We start from the raw sequence: 20,975 nt of genomic DNA on the forward strand, positions 1-20,975 counted from the left end.
ACATACTCCTCTCTAGGTCTGTACCTTTAGTCAATATAGCAAAGTAGACTGCTTCGATTTAGTGGCCTTTTAATGAACCAACTTCCTCGTACGTCTTCTAAATAATAGGGCCGATTCCCGGAAGGGGGTGCCTGCACAGAGGAATGCACGCAGTGTGCAGCGCTTTGTGTGACCAGGCCGCACAACGCATAGGTCCACCGTTTCTTGAAGGGGGTCGGAGGGGCTGGTCTAGGGGGCAAGTGCTGCACAGTCCGATATTTTCTGTGTATGAAACTGCTGGTCAGCAGCCCGTAAAGACCTGAGTTAGAACTGCATGAATATTGGATCCATGGGGCATAAATTGCTCCCCCAATTTTTTTAACTCTTTAATGCCTTTTTGCATAAAAGGCATTTTTAGCCAGTGCAAATGTTGATGCAAAATTGCACTAAACTGGTGCAAAGATTGGCACCAAGTCCAGATGCCTCAGGACTTGGTGCGCTATATAGATGTACAAATAAATAAATAAATAAAGGTCATCTACCACGGGTCATGGTCCCGAAAATGTGCTCTGTATACATGTACTCAAACTAGCAATATGCGAAATGTGAAAAGATGTCCTTGTTCATTCTATGTGGCTGACCAAATGTGCATATTGGCTCTTTAGTGATAGCACATTCACAGTTTGTTTTAGTAAAATTAATTTCACACATCTGGAATAGGGCCGAGTGCATGAACTTCAGTATTGAATGCCTTGTTTTAAGAAACGAATACAAATGTGAGAGGGATTTGAAAATCTCTCTTTCACTCTATAAGTCTACTCTCTCCATCATTCTCTCGCCGTCTCACTGACCCCTTTTCTGTATCTGGCGGTTCCTGTAAACCACATATACATTTGTTTTGTTTTCACAGTGGAGATTGTGGACTCCGTGGACGTGTATCTTAATCTATTGCGAGGTCTTTTTGACTTTAATGAAATCAAAAGCTTCCTGACAGGACCTGACCAGCTGAAAATAAAGATTGACGCCATGCATGGAGGTAAGACTTTGGGGCCTCTCTCAAGCAAGCGATATCACGAGAAGATGGGAACCCGGGGGGTTGTGTATAACCACTGCGCCCATCCAACCCCAACATCATGTTGCTGTTGGAAGAGAGGGGAATATAAAGAACTGGACTCTAGATTAAAAATAAAGGTTTCAAGAATGTTTCTAGCAACTGTTTAGGGTTTTTTTTTGGGACGTACGACACATTTCTTCAGTTGTTTATGGTGCTTTGCTGATCATAGAGATTCATTTATTTATTTTGTTAAAGGTGATTTGATGTGTTTTTCACAGATTTACTAGAGTTTTTGGAGCATTGTTTGATTGTATTGTTTCTATAATTGAAGATCTAAAAACAAAATTGATAATTGTGTTGGGTGGGTATTGGGAACAGTCATACGCTGTTTTGGAACCTTTTGTTATGAGCTGTTTATGAGTGTCATAATGTTTTAATAGTACATCATTTTGCTTTTAGTATAAATATAGAATTGAGCTGCATGTGTCTAGTTACTCAAATAACTGTGTGTGAACTATGTGTGCCTCTGTGGTTGCATACGTCCTCCTCTATTACTTAACTGGGGAGAAACCCACGGGGTACAAGCCACGTTCAGTGTAAATATAGTGCTCTTTGTGTTAAGATGAATTTTCAAAATCAGTGCTGTGGACAGATTCTGAGAGATCATCCTATTATGATGAACAGAGACAAATACTAATGTTTAGCCAAATTCTATCTGGGTAGTGTGACTGAACAACTAAGCTTAAACTTAGGAGAGCGTGAGAGTGGTGAAGGGTTCAGATAAGCACGCACAGAGCACTCTTAATAATACAAGTAGGCAGAATGTATGGAAATACAGTTATTTATTTAAGCCTTAGACAATCCTTAGCAATGAAAAAGGAAATGAACAGATTAAAACGTTCACTATTGTGATATATACATTTACTTGCTAAGAGCAATAACACGTCACTTTTATACACATTAGACATATTTTTCAATGTACTTTAGTGTAATAAAATAAGTGAATCAAAAGATAGAGTTGGGTACGTAATCAAGAATTTAAGAACTAATCGGTTGAGAAGAAAGACGTTAGAAGGGTATGACGTTGTTTCATCCCCAGTTATGTTTTCGATTTGTTTTTTGTTGAAACCTTTTAAATGAAAAACGAATTGAAAAATATAGGGAGGGCGGAGGGTTGGGTAAGGGTATATAAGGCGTAGCAGGGTTTGAAATAGGCAGTAAATAATAGAGCAGGGGGATTTTAAAATATAAAAAGGAACATTTTTGATGAGTTTTTTCAAAAAATATTTCCCCAAAAAACGAATTGAAAAAGAACTGGCAATGAAACAAGATAGAACCGTTAGAAGACACCATACAACACCTGAGAACTAAGGTTCTAACCATAAAAGTCCCTTCCCCAGCTAGAAAAGAAGGGGACTAGTGCCCTTAGAGCCACAGGTCCAAATCAAAGTGTTTAAGGAGGCTGGAGATCTCTTTTAAGAAGTTCAACAAAGGTTGCTTGAGCCAACAAGTTATTGCAAGCGTTTTAAAGTTCAGTAAAAATAAGAGGAAGGCCTTTAAAACACCCTCTCCTTTAGCAACCACCCAAGGGGAGACCCTGGGGAAGATACCAGGCCAAAACACTACCGTTCAGGGCTAGGCAAGGGAGATATAGGGCTAGCACATCACAGCCATTGAGCCCCGTGGAGACACGCTGCGGGGGGCGGGGGCTAAACATGTATGTTTTCTCACCCCCTGTACTCAGATTCACATAGGGACCACCAGAGGAGGACCTGAAGTCGCTAGTCCTTCAGGTTACATGCCTTGGTTCCCTTGGAGGAAGCCCATGGGTCGCGGGTGCAACTGCCATAGGGGGAGCAAATACATGGAAGAAGGCCGTTTGGCTTAAAATCAGTCCTGACAAAGCTGACATTGTTTTACTAGTCCTTGCAAGATTCACCCTCCAAAACTAGGGAAATGCTAATTTGCAGTGCAGCAAATATTTATGACATCAAGGCACTCATTGCAAGTCTGGCAGTAATGGTAAATGCAGGCCGTATTTTTAATACCACCTTCAAAAATATTAGTGCCGGCAATATTTACCTCGCATTCTGAGTAGGGATTGCATTTTTCACCACACTACTTCTTTCCTACTCCATTCTCTTCTTCTCTCTGGCTAGTTGAAACTATCACTGAGTATTGGGTTTTTGGCAAATTGCTTTCAACTCCTAACTTGTATTCCATCCAATCAAAAGTAATCTTCATTATCTTTGCAGCAAAGTGCCACCAGAGGCTCATGTCAGAGATAAGCTTCAGCGGTCACTCTGTTGGGTGGCTTCCAGAACAGGTGAACCAGTGCTTTCTCCGCTGGTCGGATTGGAAAGAATGTTGTCGGGTCCCTTCTCTGACCATCAAAGGTGGAGCTTAGGGTACTCACAAAGTTGTGAATCTCTGCCGTCAAAGGTGGAGCTCAGGGTACTCCCAAAGTTGGGAACCTCTGCCATCAAAGGTGGAGCTCAGGGTACTCCAAAGTTGGGAACCTCTGCCATCAAAGGTGGAGCTCTGGATACTCCAAACATTGTGCATGATCTCTAATCTGAACACAAACAGAACACAGTCAATCTTTTTTCACTCGCCTCATTTATACTCCCACTCTATACTCTAAATGCGGACGTCGTTAACATGGAGCCCCTTTGGATGGGTCCCCAATCCCCTCTTCTTGAACACAGCAGACCAGATACTGTCCACTGTGTCTCATTGTTGCTGGGGAAAATGCATCCATGAATGTCTGTAAAATAGGAAAGCCCAGGAATTTGCTGGGTGCACATATTCAAACAGTTTCTCACTCCTGTCCCGAACTCTAGCACTCAGAAAGTTACTCACCACTGCAATACAACACCATGCCTTTAGTAGCACCCAAAGGGTCGTTATACCCAATTAATGTATCTGTGGAAAACGAAACTGACTCAGCCATCTAGTTCTATCCAGTCGAGCTTGATTAATCAAGGAAGCATTGAAGAAGGGGCAAGCACATGTCACATGGGCTGAAGAATCAGCCCGCTCCTGAACATGATGTCAGAACAAAGGCCGTCAATGTACTCATTAGTTGTCCGTTTTTCTTTGGTGACCTTCTCCTCGATTGAGGAGTCGCCTTCCCATTTGGTTTATATGTTTACTTTTGAAAGGTTTTGTTGCATCACAAGGACTGCTTTTCGAACTTTTCAACTCACTTCTCAGACTGGAAAAATAAAATAAACAATGCCCAGGCGATTGCTAAGGAAGCAAGAGAACATAAATATAAAACAACAAGTGTGGGATCTATAGAGGGTCACGTGAAAGGGCTGTGAACATACGTGACATGGGATATGTAGCAGGGCGTACCTCTGATTTGTACCCCTACCCGGAGGGTCTTTAAGGCTGGCAACCTTCTTCATCTTGCCACTCTCAAATCTCGCTCTGCTGTCAAACACTCCTCTGACATCTGCCACCTCCTTGAAGAACTGGCCCTCGATGTCCTTGGTCTCACAGAGACATGGTTCACGGACAGCTCTGTCACGAGCTTTGACACTCTCCTCCCTGATGGCTACAAGATCCTCTATGCACCCAGATCCACTCGGCCTGGAGGGGGCGTAGCCCTGATCTTTCCTGAGTGGATTCCTGCCACTATCATTCCCACTCAGATTTATTCCTCTTTCGAATGCCTTGTCTGCAGGCTCTCTCTCTCTCCCAGCCACTCTCTTACTGTTGCTACTCTCTACCAGCCTCCTGGTCAAATCACCTCTTTTCTCTCTGAGTTGGCTGACCTCTCTTCCTCCCTCCTGACCTCTACCACTCAACTCCTCCTCCTTGGTGACCTCAACATCCACCTCGATTCTCCCTGTCCCTAATCTTTGTTCTTTCGCAACCTCTGCGATTCCCTCTCTCTCTCTATCCTCCCCTCCGGCCTGACGCACGCTGCAGGACACACACTTGATGTCTTGATCTCCTCTGACCTCCCCCTCTCCATCCCTCTGACCACTCCTCTCTCCTGGAGTGACCACTGCCTTCTCTCCTCTCACCTCTCCCTCTCTTCCCCCAAGCCAAGCCTACCCCAACACTGCCACCTACCTTCTCGGACATCCGGCCCATGAAACGTGTGTCAGTTGAGGCTTTTGCTGCCACCTTCTCCCCCAGCCCCCTCATCCTCCCGCTGTCTCACATCCGGACACAGCCCTGTCCCTTCTTTACTCTTCTATTTCTGATACTCTTGATGCTCTTGCCCCTGTCATGAGGGTCTGCTTGAAGTCCAAAGCCAAGTGCAATTCCTGGTACGACTCCGACCTAGCCACACTTAAACGTAGGTGTAGGGCGACTGAGAGGAATTGGAGGGCTTCTTGTTCACCCTCTGATAAACTGGCCTGTCGCCTGCTCCAAGGGCAATACCGACTCTCCGTCCACACCAAGAAGAGAGTCCACATTCAAGCCTGTGTCTCTGCTGCATATAACAACTCGGCCAAACTTGTTAAAATCTGCAAGGAGCTTGCCAACCCTGCTGCAGTCTTTACCCCTCCTCTTGCCTCCCAGGCTCTCTGCAATTCCCTGGCCTCTGACTTTATCTCAAAAACCCAGGACGTCATGTGCACCCTCTCCTCCCCTCCACCTCCTATTCCCTCTCAGTCTGAGCTTGCTGACCCTCTTTCTACCACTCCCCCACCCGCCTTCTCGTCCTTTCCTCTTTTCTCCCCTGATGAGGTCACTAGACAAGTCCGATCTATGAAGGCCTCATCAGAACAGGTTCATCCCTGTTCGTCTAAAACCATCAAGGATCACATTGACACCCTTGCTCTGGCCCTTGCTGATTATTGCAACCACTCCTTTGCCTCAGGATCCTTCTCCTCTGCTCTGAAGCACTCGCTTGTGCACCCTCTTCTCAAGAAACCTACAGCTGATCCCTCTTGTCCAGCAAACTATCGCCCTATTTCCATTACTCCCTTTCTGGGCAAACTCCTGGAAAAGCTGGCCATCTCTCAGCTTAACCTTCATTCCGATTCTGTTGGCTGTCTCCATGACCACCAGTATGGCTTCAGAACTGCCAGAAGTACGGAAACTGCTCTCCTGAATATCCGTGAAGATATGCTCTCCAACCTTTACTTTAACATTCCCTCTGTCCACATCCTACTTGATCTCTCTTCTGCCTTTGACACGGTCAACCATACCATCCTGCTGAACCGTCTCCGTGATCAGGCACTGGCCTGGCTGACCTCTTTCCTCTCTGATCGACCCTCCCAGGTCCAACTTGGGTCCTTCCTATCATCTATCTTCCTCTCTACCTGTGGTGTTCCCTAACCTTTCGCCCTGGCTTTTCAACCAATACCTGGCAACTCTCGCCCACTACATTGCCATTTTATGCTCAAACTTCCAGTGCTATGCTAACGGTACTGAACTCATTTTCAGGCTTCCCTCTGCTACCTCCTCTCCCTCTCTCATCTCTGATTGCCTAACTGCCATTCAAGATTGGTCTGCTGCCAATGATCTCTGTCTGAATGCCAGCAAGATGGAGATCCTCCTTAGCGGCACACCTTCACCATCCTTTCCCCTCACTCTTTCGCTGGCCTCCCTTGGCCCGCCTCCTACCCCCACCTGCGAGGACAAGAACCTCAGGGTCATTTTTGACTCCACACTTTCCTTCTCTGCCCACATCTCTGAGGTCTCTAAAAAGTCAAATTACCTACTGCACCTCCTCAGAGGTACTCTGCCTTTCCTCTCCTTTTCCCAGAGCTCACTGTCTCCCAAGCTCTGGTTCTCTCTGGGCTGGACTATTGTAACAGCCTCTTTCTAAATCTACCTGCCTCTCCTCTCCGCCCTCTGCAACTAAACCAGAACAGGACTGCAAGACTTGTCCTTGGCCTCAAGCCCTGGGATCGTATCTCTCCAGCTCTGAAATCTTTCCACCGGCTCCCAGTGGCTGCAAGGATTAAATTCAAAATCCTCTGCATTGTCCACAAGGCTTTCTGGGGCCTGGGTCCAAAATACCTTCAGCTATCCCTGCGCAAATACCTCCCCTCTTGAGCTCTTTGCTCATCTACTTCTAACTCCCTCAGGGTCAGTTGTTTTTCAAAGAAACAAGCTGGGGGTAGATCTTTGGCTGGGGCCTCACTCTGGAACAGCCTCCCTGCCACTCTAAAACTTGAGGAGAACCATCTACGGTTCCGAGAGCTCCTCAAGACCTTCCTCTTTGCTTCCGCTTTCGCTCTCCCTCTCCCCTGCTGAACTGCTCTCTTGGCACCGTGCACCTGGCCACCCTTTGTCCCCTGGGCCCAGGTACCTGTTCACCCTGCCACCCTCCTGCACTGCCTCCTGGCCACCCCTTACCCTGGTGGACTGTATCTGTACCCATACAGTTCCCCACAACCCTATTGTCTTCTTTTTTTCTGCAATTATCAGACTTACCCAGTCTGCTGCCTTAAACACAGCACTTTCCGACTGCACTAACACTGTTTATTGCCTCTACTATCTATTTATTATTATTTATATGTTCTTCTCTGCTCCGCACTTTCCACTCTCCCCCTTCCAGGCACTTTTCCCCTTTCACTTTCCCATGCACTTGCACGTTCTCAGTGTCACTGGACCTAGTAAGATCATTTTGTTCTCCCTTGTTTCCCTCTCTTCCCTTGTCGCGCTCTGAAACACTTTGTGTACGAGCGCGATATAAATAAATTATCATATCATATTATATCCTTCCCACTGGGTCTGAGTCCAGTGTCCATGAAACCACTAATCCAATGGCATGAGAATGACAACTGGCAAAACCCCACCGTAATCAACAATACCATGAGTCCAAGGTCTGCAGAATGCCCGTTGATGAGAGGTAGACAGAGGGGTGTGTGAGAACAAAACTCAGAGAGCAGAGGAAACCTCCCGGTTCTAGTGACACAGCAGACAGGATGTAAAGGAGGTTTGGGTCTATCTGACCTAAAACATTTGACCTAATCACATTTGATTACATTTTTTGACCTTTTTTCGGTCTAAAATGCAGGAGGGGGAGCCCCCATAAACTCCCCCACTTCTCCTCAACCTAATCTACACCCTTACCCAACCCCATATATATATTTAATTAAATTTGACTGAAAAAATGGTCAAAAGAATTCAATCAAATGTTTTAGGTCATATGTTTTAGGTCAATTATGCTAATACCGTAAAGAAGGAAGAAGAAAAAAGGAAATAGGGACATGTGACAGCAGATCTGAAAAGAAGAATGTTTGACCCTAAGCCAAGCAGCAAAGGCTTGGGTCCCACCAAGCATATGGGAAGGGCAGCAACGGAGATAAAGTAGGAACTAACCCTACGTGCAGAGAAAAGAACAACGATCCAGGTGGCAAGGAAAGGAGAAAGGCACTAGCATAGTGAGAACAGATCAGGGGTCAGAAGCATTGTAACGCCAACCATAGAAAAAACGGCAAGAGCATGGAGATAACAAACAGGATGGTCCAACATGTAAAGAGTGCCGAATACGATAAAGAGAACACGATTCCTGACATCACCCAATAAATAGAAGTAGGCAAGAGCAGGCCAGAGTGGGCACGCGACAGAGTCCCGGTGTAAGCAGGAAATGCAGCAACACCAAAGTGCTGTAGACTGGTGAGCCTCTGTCCATTGCTACTTTTCATTCTGGACATGGTAATGGTGTCCTCATTGCAAACACCACGTAGTACAGCACACAAGATATCAGTAATCCTAGTCCTGGTGACATCCACGGTCTTGCCGTTTCCAGAGACCCGGCCAGCAGGAGCTATGCATCCTTCTAACCATATTAGTACCGATTTGTACTACAGCCTTGAAAACAGCCAATGAAAATGTGCAATACAAGGGCCTGAATGTTGGACACTGGTTTATACGTACATTTCCAGGGGCCACGCCCCTTCCAATCTACAAGGTAATAAAAAGCCATGTCGAATACGTGAGACTACAATGGTGTACACCTTGTATTCATCCTCTTCCTCACCCACCAACAAAGGCACTGGTGACCATGGTTAACAAGTACCCGATCAATAGGGAATGAGGAGTGAAACATGGAATGGAGGATGTGTTTTCTGGGATACAGATAAGGCCAGACCTAGTGCCGCAGGGATGATAACCTTGGTGATTGAATAGATGCCTAGATCTTTGGGCAAAAGTCTGCATGAAGTCAGCCGTATGGGCCTAGATCTTTGGGCAAAAGTCTGCATGAAGTCAGCCGTAGGGGCCTAGATCTTTGGGCAAAAGTCTTCATGAAGTCAGCCGTAGGGGCCTAGATCTTTGGGCAAAAGTCTTCATGAAGTCAACCGTCATAACCGCTGCATAGACTGCCATACCTTGTGCCTGACATTATACAGGGGAGCATCAGTATATCATTGGTCCAATTGGCAATTAGAGGCCTCCTCAGGTAATAATAGCTGGTAGTATACAGTGGCATGAAAAGAACGCCACCACATTGTTGGCTGTGTGTACACTGGGCATGCAAGTATTGTATTTCTGAAAAGCAAGGCATAAATGAGGGAAACCCACAGAGATCACAACTGTAATGGCTGAGCAATGAACAGAAGACTCGAGACAGATATTTACTCGAATTGTATTCTCTTTATTGGGGTGCATTTATTTATTTATTGGTGCTTTACATAGTGCCAACTGCAATACAGAATAGGTTTGCGGTACTTCAAGAAATTGTGGGGGTGTGGCAGAAAAGACTAGAAGGGACACAGAAAACGGGTTATTCCCAGGTTTTGGTTTATAATAGATATTGGTGAGGAGCAAGGATTGCAGGTTTGCTAATAAAGAAAAATAAGGGCAATCTAAATAAAACTGCATTCAGTCACAAATTACTGTAAGCCGTGCGGTCTCACCTTTTAAAGGACTGAAGTCCTGAGCCTGTCCCTTTCTCTAGGTTAATGCATTCTCACCCTATGGAGATCAGACAGTCACTCACATACTCTGGTGCTTTTGAGTGCTCCAGTGCAATTCTTTGGGCCTCATTCCGAGATTGGTGGTAGTCATGGCGCTATTAGCACCATGACTGCCACCAATAACGGGTCCGGCACCGGTCTAGTTCAATGGGGACTTACCAGTGTACTCCACCTTTACGGGACCGGTAAGTCCCCATTGAAAATACCATTCCCCATTCCCATTTGAGCCCCCATAGGGCTCAATGGGAATGGGGAGGGTGCAAATAACAGGCTCGCGCATGTCAAGCCCGTTATTTGCACCCTGGTCCCTTTGCGGGTCCTGTCCATAATGCCTGGTCAGACCAGGCGTTACTGGAGGGAGCCGCTAAGGGACCTTGTAGTAGGGCGGTAAGGGATTACTGGCACCGGCCTCCTTACCGGTGCCCCGTATCCCTTAACGCCCTACTCGGAATCAGGCCCTTTCTGTTTATCAGTCCTCTTTTCTTGGCAGGTGACTTGTGACTCATGATGTTGCATTTGATCACATGTATGCACCGCCACTAAGTAATATCACCCTGGTGCCCCTACATTACCTGATGGGGGTCAAGCATCAGACTCTTCAAGCTGAATGGACTCCAGGGCACTATTGCATCCTTTTTGACATTGAGCTGTAAGCTCCTCTGTAAACTACTGTGGTGAATCTCCTGCCTGAACTTGCTGTTGGATGGGGGTTTTACCAAGTGGCTGGGTGCCACCACAAGCCAGGTGATGCAGTCCCGGGTGTGGTGGTGTGGGGAAGGATTCCATGGCTACTCCCTCCATGCCACAAACGGGGAGTCAGGGGCACATCACATTGTCACCTTAGATCATCCAGGCCCATTAAGTAAATCAAGGAGCAGTGATTCTGCAGAGGTGGTCAGGTCTACATGCTCAAATTCCCCTCGCGCAGGGCGGAAACTCTATGTAAAAGCGCAGTGGGAAAACGTGGGGCCTAAATCAGGAGATAGAATGAAATAAATCCACTTCCCAAGAGCTCCATTCTCATACACCTAAGAGCGGGTAGCTAAGGGAATCCAACTAGAGTGCAGCGGCTAGGGTGTGGCAACTGCAAGACCCACATCAGAGCTGTAAAACATCACCCAGAGCCCATCAGCCAGTCCCTGCAGCAGCAACCAGATGAGGAGAAGGATGGGGTAAAGAAATCCAAGATGGTGCATGTGTTTCATGAGGTTACAGTCTAGCTGACCCTACAGACCAGCCAAGGCATCAGACAATGCAAATATACCCTCATCTGGCCTTCATATCTGATTCTACTTACACTAGGGGGAGGTTCCAAGGTGGGGCAGAAGGTGTGGCCAAGACCCTACAAAAGGCATGGGCAGTGCCAGAAGGCAGGGGGGAGTTAGGAGGAAGAGCTCATTGAGAGTGGGCTGGACATGGAGAAGAGAAGGGGCTGGAGTAAGGGGCACAGGCCTACAGGAGAGCACCCTGGGGTCTGGTGACTCAGGGGACAGGAGGCTGGAAGAGATGCCCAGGTGACTGGGTTAAAAGATAGACAGAAGGCCACATGGTGGCCCAGGAAGCTGGGAAGTGACAGACCCTGTAGATTAGGAATTAAGAGAGCCAGTGGGATGGGAGAGGGAGGATCCAGAGGGATGGGGAGAGAAGAGTCAAGTTCCTGCATACTTTAAATATTGCCAATTTAACATTTTCTAGCAGCATTTCTACCTGTGATTGAAGCAAATTTACCAACCCATTGTCAGCTGGCAGAGTCCCCCATCGCAGCTGATTCAAAGTTGCAATTTCAATCTTTCACATTCAGAATGATTAAAAGGTCTGCTGGATTTTCAAGCCTCAGGATCACACTCTGGGTAAGTAAAAGGAGCTGTATTTTCACCAAACAGTGTTCTGCAGCGAAGGGGATTCAAAGATGACAGACAGGCCAGATAATGGCTTGGTCCAGCCCTTAAGGTCCATAGTAGGCACAGGCGAGCCTACGAAGGGCAGCCCGTCACAGTAACAGGGCACAGGGCACAGGGGGGAGCACAGGACTATTTAAGCTTAGATACTCAATAGGTGAAGAGAGATGGTCAGAGCATGGAGAATGGGCTGGTTTTGCAAAGAGGAGTTTGGTGGTGTGACGAGCACAGAGAGTTCATGTGCAGGATGGAGTAGAGATCCTGGAGGTTGTTTGAGGCCAGGAAAGGGAGAACTGACTATGGAACACAGGAAGCTCTGGTCCAGGAAGCTAGGTGAGGCCAGACCATCAGGAGCTGAATGTGGACTAAGGGCCACGAGGATGGAGGAAATGTCCAGAAGCATGGTTGAGGCCACACCAAGAGGGGCCCAAACTAGATAAAGACACAGGAGGCTGGTGGTGGAGAGACTTGGAGCTGGAAAGATGTCAGGAGATAGTGTAGAGTAAGGAAGTTATTGGGGATAGTGAGGAAGTGGTGAGTGACAATCAGGAGGGGTTTAGAGAAAATAAAGAGGAGGAACTCTACAGAGAGGTTCTGCAAATGATGGAGGAGACTGGTGATAGTGAGGACAAAGTAAGGAGATATCAAAACGAGTTTGGCAATGGAAGAGAGGTGAATGGTGATAGTGTGGAAGGTCAATATTGGTAATGATTTGGAGGAGGGGTTTGGAGAATTCAAAGAGGAGGTTGGTGGAGAAAATCAGGAGGCCAACATTCATAGTTCAGCGGATGTTGGTGGGGATAGTGAGGATGGGTGTGGAAAGTATCGGGAGGTTGGAGGAGGTCATAACACTGGAAAGAAGGGAAAGGAGAAGAAGGAGGAAAAATATCTGGAAATTGGAGAAAATCAGGAAGTGATAGGTGGAGAACTTTCCGAATCTTGGAGGAGGAGGTTTGGATAGGAGGGTGTAGATGGCAGAGGGAGAAAAACCTGATAAGAAGATCTAAAAGGGCAGTAAGAGAACAGCAGAAGGGAAAATTGTTAGTCAGATCAGGAACGTTTATAAAGGGCATGTACGGCAGGTTGTGGGCACTGTCGCAAGCATGTGGAAGGGAGTTTACCGTAGGCTCATAGAGGCGAAGAAATGGACAGAGACCCTGGGAGGAATGGCTAGGCAGGTCTAGTATATTAGGCCCGAAGGTTGACCAGAGGACCTCCCCTATCCCGATCCCCCATCTGTGGCACTCACAACTTGCAGGGGAGTAATTTCCCCAAAAAGGGGAGATAACAGTGGAACTGCTGGGTGCTCTTGTGGCAGAGATACTAAAGGTTTCTGTAGTAAAGGACAGGAGCAAGGTAAGGTCCGTTAGTCAAGTTTAATGGCATATACTACAATGAATAAGTTACTTGAAGAGCGCCCCCAAAGCAGCTCCTACTTCTTTTCCTCCAATCTTCTTCAAATTCCACTCCTCGAATACCCACATACACAACACTTTACACTTGCCTAAGGAACCCTTTTCCCATTTCACCTCTCCATGTACAGAAATACACATTTACACCACAGTTTCCTTCTTCCTTTTTCCTCGATGAGGCCAAACAGATCTGGTGACCCAAGGATGAAATGGCTTGCTGACTTTTCACAGGGCCAGGAAACCCTGAAATGCGACTCTGAGATTGGAACTGTGCAACTTCTGGAAACCCACAACGCCAGGGCTAGGGAACCCCTGGAAAATCCACAACAGAGGACTGGGGAAACACCCTGTTGAAGGACTCAACATTTACTGTTGGTGGAGAACTTTAGGACACCTGGAAGACACACGCTTTTGATAGGTTCTGAGACACTACTCAGACCCTCGGGAGAATATCCACCCTGGCGATTTTGTTTGGTCAATACTCATTGGCCCTCATTATAAGCATGCTGACTGGTACCGTAGTTCCCGGACTGCCATACTACAATCTGTGCTTGCAGGTGCCTGTCAGCCTGCCAGGTCTGGCCTGGCGGGTAGAGCGGCACCTGCGAGCACAACTCGTGGATGCACCGTCACCGTTATGAACAGTGCCAGTGCATCTGAGCTCCCCATTCAGCCCTATGGGGCCGAATGGGGATGGGGAGTCCCTTATTGCTGGCACCCGCGAATGGGCAATTACCGGGACTGCCGAACTCAGCATGACCCGGTTCTTGCCCATTCGCAGGTGCCGGTAAAAATGCAACTCCGGCGGCAGCCGGGCTACCGCCAGAGTTGTAATGAGGCCCATTTTGTTTTGTGTTCACTTATTCTTATAAATTATTGTTTAATAAAGAATGATGGCCTGTCTGGTCATTAGATCCATGCCACAGACATGACGGTCTTAAGATCTTACAGGCTTCAGTATCCTAATGCCATGCATATGGGCCTTCCCAATCAAGTGATTTGCAAACTGCAGAGAATTTAGAATCTACAAGCATGTCTGTTGTGCAATCTCTGCCTGCATGATCATGCCTCGCCGGTTCTTCATAGACTTCATTGGCTACCAGTGCCAGCGAGAGTCCAGTTGAAAGCACTCTGTTTAGCACACAAGGCTATGTATGCAGCTAAGCCTCCCTTTTCAATAAACAAACTTCCTTCGGTCACAAGCCATGGCATCGGCCACCCCCCACTGATACATTTCTAAAAAAACCCTGGGGCCCCAGGTACATACTGGAGGTTGGGGGTTCTCTCTTTTCAGGTGGGCAGACTATAGAATGCCATGCCTCTTTTCTAGCACCCTACCTCTGATCTTGCCAGTCTCCGTAAGGCGCTGAGAACATGACTCTCTCTGATGTAATCATTCTATTCGTCACTGACAGCTTTTGTGTTTTTTCAGTTCAAAATCATATCTCAACACGATGCTGAGCATTGTAAGTTAGCGCTCTTAAAATATGTAATAAGTACAATAATATAGAAAGGCTGCTGGTTTTGTGTTAATCTTCTGTGAGAGACCCAGCCCTGGGCGTACTGAGAACTTCCTGAGGGACACTCATTTTGTTAAGTTGTCCCAGAGTATGATACATATCTTGGAGAATAACTCTAACTCCTGGCAACTTTAGGTCAGACCTACCAATGTATTTGTGCTCCAAATCGTTCACAGTTCCTAATCATCTTTTGTTAAGCATGTGCACTTGTATAGCATTTAATGTTTTGATCCCTAGCACCCATGTGATACCACATATTAGGGCTGGTCTGGGGATTTTCCTTCTTGGCCCCTCTGTCACCACTAGGATAACTGGCTCTTTTCCTGTGAACCGAGCCTTGCTGATTCCCCCTGGCACTTCACTAAGGGTATAAAGTGTGTGCCACTCTTCCCAATTCTCCTTTACCTGCTCTCGCCTTCCTCGCTCTTTCCTTGCCCCTCCCTCACCTACTTCCTTCCATGTGTTCTCCTTTCTCCCCCTCTCTCTCCTCTAACCTCTCTCATTCATTTCTTTCCCTACTGCCACTCCGTGCTTGTCCTCTTCTGACCCGTTCCTCCAGTTGTTTGTTTTTCTCTACATCTCATCCGTTTCTTTTTCCTCAACGCTGCCTTATAGTTTTTCTCTCACTCCTCTATGCTCCTGCTCTCTTGTCTTTTGTCTCTTGCCTCCTCTTCACCCCCACTCTCTCTTTGCTCCACCTTATCTCTTCTCTCTTCACATCTCTTCTTTATCTCCTTCTCGCGGCTGCACTCTGTCCCTCTTATCTCCTCCTTGGCTCCACTCTCTCTCATTTTCTCCAGACTCTTCACACTGTATCTGCTAACTACCACACCAAGGACCTGCACACATGCCTTTTTATCACCATCCATGCTACCCAGCAGATCGGGCTGACAAGCACCACATTGGAGGCACCTGAGTGTGTTCAGTGATCAGGGACCAATATTGGGTACTTCTCTTGCCTCTTGCCTCCCTTCCTGGTGAAACTGCTAATCTTCAGAAGCCATAGGTGACCCATAGCTTTGTGGGGCGGTGCTATGAAGGGGGGTACCTCCAATCGGGATTCAGGTGGCTTTGTCGTGGCAGCCGCGTGCCACTGTCATGGCACAGTGGTGTCACTGCACTGCCCTGCTCCTTCCTTCGACCCCCACTCCACTGTTTTCCCCCCAGGTCAGCTCTATATATTTGTGCTTTCGGTTTACTTTCACAACCACTCATTTTATGTCATATATCTATGTTTTTCTCAGCTGCTCCATGCACCTCCATTTGCATGGGTGCTTCTCTGGGGAGATTGAGGGGGACTACCTAGTGGTAAGGTTTTTTGGCCTTCTGCATTGTGACATTTTAAAAAGTGAAAATGTATTTTATGTTTGCTTCTTACTAGCTCCTTTTATATTTTTTCCTTTTAGGTGCTAGTTTTACACCAGGCCACAGCATTTGACTGGGCGTTCTTTTTTCAGTTCCTTCCTTGCATTTTAGTCATTGTTTTATTTGAATTTTATCTATTGGTTCTTTGTATGGCGCATTCAGTGGCGTGAGGGTGCCTGGCTTCAGATAGCGCTTCGTGACATGCGCCCAGCAAGCGCTGAGTACTGTTTTTATTTCTCACCCCCACGCACGCTTAACAGAGAGTCTATCTTCCCTGTCTATTTTGCAGATTCACAGGATTGGCTAGGATATCTGTGCCTATCTAAGCACACAATCGCCAGGAAGCGCAGCGGACACGGCTCACCGCGCCGAAGTCGCACCAGGTTCCAGACCATCTGTGCCCATCCAGGCCTCAGGTGGGCCTTGGCCCGACACCTCAACACCCGTCTCCCTACCTATTTCCTAATCACGCACTCTGATGCTCCATTTAGCCCCTTTTGACACGCTACTTCCAATTATGCCTGTTGATATTACAAAGGCTTGCGAGTTGACTATTGCGCCATTATCTTTTGACAAACTGAGATGTCTTTTGTGTAATGCCCACTCTCTTCCAGCTCATACTGGCCAGTGTCATGACTTACTTTGTGACCTTCGCCCTGACCTATGTCTCATTGTTGAGACCTGGGTCCTTCGGGACCTGCATTAGTGCAAGCCCTGCCTTCCACTTACAACATCCTGCATGTTGATAGCATCCCGGCGGTGGCCTTGCACAGTTTTTCAATTGGCCCTCTCTTGCTCATTGACATTAATATGGAGGCCATGCTCATATGTATTTCAAAAATCGGCTTCTAAAACCTGGCATTCTCTCCTTGTCTATGGTCCTACCGGGCATGTCCCTCAGTTCTGCTTGGCCTTTCTTAATTTGGCATTTATTGATATTGATATTGATATTTTATTTCTATCGCGCTCGTACACAAGTGTTTCAGAGCGCGACAAGGCAAGGGGGGAACAAGGGAGAACAAAACAACGATCTTACTAGGCCCAGCGACATTCAGAACACACAAGTGCATGGGAGAGGGAAAGGGGAAAGTGCATGGGACGGGGGAGAAGTGGAAAGTGCTGAGAAAAGGAATGAAAATAAATAATAAATAAAAATAAATGATAAAAGGAACTAACAATGGTAGTGCAGCCAGCAAGTGGCAAGTGCTAGGTTTAAGGCAACAGACAGGGGGTGTCTGAATAAGTGCCGGAAAAAAGGGGGGGGGACTGTAGGGTTACAGATACAGACCCCAGTGCAAGGGATTGCCAGGAGGCAGTGCAGGTGGGTGGCAGGGTGAGCAGGTAACTGGGCCCGAAAGTCAGAGGGTAACCAGGTGCAGATGCCGAGAACAAACAGATCACCAGGGGAGAGGAGGAGTGAAGGCAGAAGCGAAGAGGAAGGTCTTGAGGTGCTTCCGGAACCGGAGATGGTTTCCCTCGACTTTAAGAGTGGCAGGGAGGCTGTTACAGAGGGAGGCCCCAGCCGAATCTGATTTGAAACATCGTTTTTTTGCTGTTTTTTTTTATGCTTGCCGTTTTCCATCTGATTTCCATCCAGCTGTCCTCTAGTTCGATGGATAGCTTTTCATCTGCAATGCCCGCTCTTGACCTTCAACAATTACTTATAGGCCCTACTCAGGTTCAAGGCAACATGCTTGATGTCATTTTTTGTCCGACTTCTCTAAGATTTTTTCACCTTTTAGTGTCCTTTGGACTGATCATTTTATCATACCTTTTTTAATTTTGTCACCCCTTCCTCCTGTCTTGCCTGCTCTTCCCCACCCTCCAAGATGCAAATGGCACTCCATAGATACGATCATCATTGTGAATTCGATTACCATTACGTGTACTATGGACTGTTCCGATTTAGATCAGCTTATACTTTCTTTTAATAATACGGCTGACCGTTTGGCCCCTTTGAACCCATCCAAGTCAAGTGAGTGTCTCTCTGAGCTCCGGTTTTCTTCTGACCTTGCCGAACTAGACAAGCAGAAAGGAAACAACGATTAAACTACTGTCCTTTGGCCAAATCTCTTTATCGCAAACCCACCAGTGTACCATCATGCCATTTTCGAGGCTAAACGCCTTCATTTTTTCCCATCAGATTAAAGCGCCTAAAGATCTTTGTAAAGTTGATCAATCTCTGTCTTCCCGTTCGGTTACGTCTAACTCTGTTTCGTCTTCCCAGGCACTGTGCGATTCATTATCGTTTTTCTTTATAAATAAGATTGATCTCATTCAGCAAATAATTTCTTCTCCTACTACTGATTCTATGGCCATTTCCAGGCCTGTCTCGGTCTCCACAACAATTTGATCTTATTCTTGGTCTTCTTTTCCTGTGTTTGATTTAAATTACATTATTCGGGCGACTGATAAGTTAAAATCAGCATCCCCTCTGGATTCTATTACTTTACTGCTGCTGTTGATCATTCATTTGCTACTAGCACTCTTCCTCTTGAACTGAAACATGCCCTTGTTATTCTTTTATTGAAAAAACCATCTCGTGACCCTTTTTTCATGAAGCTGTTAGAAACTTTTGTCACCCCCCCTCCTAAGTTCTTATCTTGAGGATTTTGGCTTTTTGATTCTATTCAATCAGGTTTGGGCTCTGGCTGTGGTACCGAGATGGTTTTGGTTTCAGTCGTGGATGACCTGGCTCGACTCTCTAACCAGGGTGGTATTGGTGCACGGATTCTTCTTGATTTATCAGCTGAGTTTGTTACTATCGACCATGCGGTCCGGGTGTCTCGGGGTCCGTGCTGGCCTGGTTTTGCTCTTTTTTAGCAGATCATTCAGAGTCTCTTTTTTTACCTCCCTTTAGCTCTTCTTCTCTGCCTATCACTTGCGGGGAACCCCAGTGCTTGCTCTCCCCGATTCTGTTTAACACTAATGCACAGCCATTAGCCAAGATCTTCCAGTCATACGATTTCTGCTGTTATGTCTACGGAGCTGATACTCAGATTGTGGTTCCCCTTAATCTTGCCCAATCTGAGGTTGCCGTAAATCTTAAAACCTGCCGGCAGGCCATGGGTGACTGGATGAGTCTGAACTGGCTCAAATTGAATGGTGAGAAAAACAAGGATTTACTGATAGGCCCCCCCTTCAGCTGCCTCTTTTTGGGCCCCTGATTTCTGACCTGCCACCCTCTGTTCCATCACACAGCCTATTCCTGTAGTTAACGATTTAGGTGTTAAAATCTCAGCCTCTTTATCTATGGAAGATTAAATTAGCTCGGTCTGCCAGACAGGACACTTTAAAAATCAAGGTTTTGCGGAAGGTTACCCGTTTCTGCCATTGTATTTGCGAGCTCCAGTGGTAGCCTCTTCTGTATCTGGCATGCTGGACTACTGGAATGCCCCTTACTTGGCCCAGCCTGCCTATCTTTTGAATCGTCTGCAGGCATTACAAAATTCTGCAGCTAGGGCAGTTTCTTGGCTCTCTTCCTTTGGGCTCATGTTCTATTCTTTGCAGCCTTCATTGGCTGCCAGTTGCTCAACGGGTCAAATGTAAGTCACTGTGCATTGTGCACTGAGCCTTTTATGGTTTCGGAGCTAGGTACGTTTAGAGGAGGTTTTGTCGTTATATTCATAACAGCTCCTTACGTTCTACCTCTGATCTCTTGATTCAAGTTCCTATATTTCTTTGTGCTTGAATCAGTGGTCGTGCTTTCTCTGTTGCAGCTGCACTGCTCTGGAATAAGTTTCCTTTCAACCTTCGGGCTATTGCTAACCATCTGCTCTTTCGACACCACCTAAAGACTTTGCTGTTTTAACTTTCTTTCACTACTGCCGTTTGTTTCCTGCTTGGTGTCCTGATTAACGCCATGATGCCTTCTGGTGTATGTTGCGCTGTATAAATTAATTTAACATAACATAACATATTGTTAGGCCACATAGCTGTGATGTCCACACTGCACATAAGGCTAGGGGTGGGGAGAAGGTCCAGGGGCCAGCCTCATGTAAAAAGTGGTGGCCTCTACCCCTATCATCTCAAGGCACTCAAGTCCTAGCCCTTTCTCACTGACCCATCACAGAGAATATTGAAGGACATCTGTTACTATGGTAATTCAACAAAACTAGCATTGTAACAGGCCTTCAGTTTGTCCACATCCTGGCTGACCAGCTGCTTTTGCATTGTGGCACCACAGCAGAGCACATTGTTGATTTGCAACAGCCAGAAGATACAGTAAAACATCTTCATAGGGGAGCCATTGATGTATAGTTAGATTCTGGGACATGACCAAGTCGGGGTCCACCCAGACCCGTAAATCAGCAAGGAGGCTCTGGGGCATATCATACAGACAACAAGCGTGACCTGAACGAAGAAAGGGCAGTGCTTAATTTGTGGGAGTGGTTGCCGGTGCCGAACACCGGCACTCTTTTTTGGGCACCAGAACTAATCATGGGGGGCCAGCGCACGTGCAATTGCTTTATTTGTTCTTCCACTTCACTTTGCTTCATTATAAATCATTGGGTTTCTTTGTCATTGTGATCTCTCGTGCTTGCAGGTGCAGCAGGCCATGGCTGGCTGGGCCTGGGAGGGGCCAGCAATAGCAATGAACAACAAGTTACAAACAACAGCCAATGAAAACTCCCATTCTGTTGTTACTATCCAGTATTTGATACATTCTGTATAGTAACACAGAATGTGCAGTTTTCACACCCCACGAAAGGTAGGTTTTAAAAGAAATAAATATTTTTGAGTGGTGGCTGGGGCCCATCACTTCAAAAGTGATGGGCCCCAGCCACCCAAATATACGTTTTTCCTTTTAAAATCTTACCTTCCATGGGGCCGCTGCTGCTGTGCACCTA

General features: G+C 46.7%; 1 protein-coding gene across 1 annotated transcript in view; it reads left to right on the forward strand.

The window, feature by feature from the left end:
- PGM5 (phosphoglucomutase 5) overlaps positions 1-20,975 on the forward strand; it is a 1,026,992-nt gene that overhangs the window by 269,880 nt on the left and 736,137 nt on the right. The window contains exon 4 of the mRNA XM_069625764.1: positions 890-1,015. Coding sequence (XP_069481865.1) covers positions 890-1,015 — 126 coding nt within the window. The remainder of the gene's footprint in view (positions 1-889; positions 1,016-20,975) is intronic.

The sequence above is a fragment of the Ambystoma mexicanum genome, chromosome 6p (assembly GCF_040938575.1).
Source record: "Ambystoma mexicanum isolate Mex_15411 chromosome 6p, UKY_AmexF1_1, whole genome shotgun sequence".
NCBI lineage: Eukaryota > Metazoa > Chordata > Amphibia > Caudata > Ambystomatidae > Ambystoma > Ambystoma mexicanum.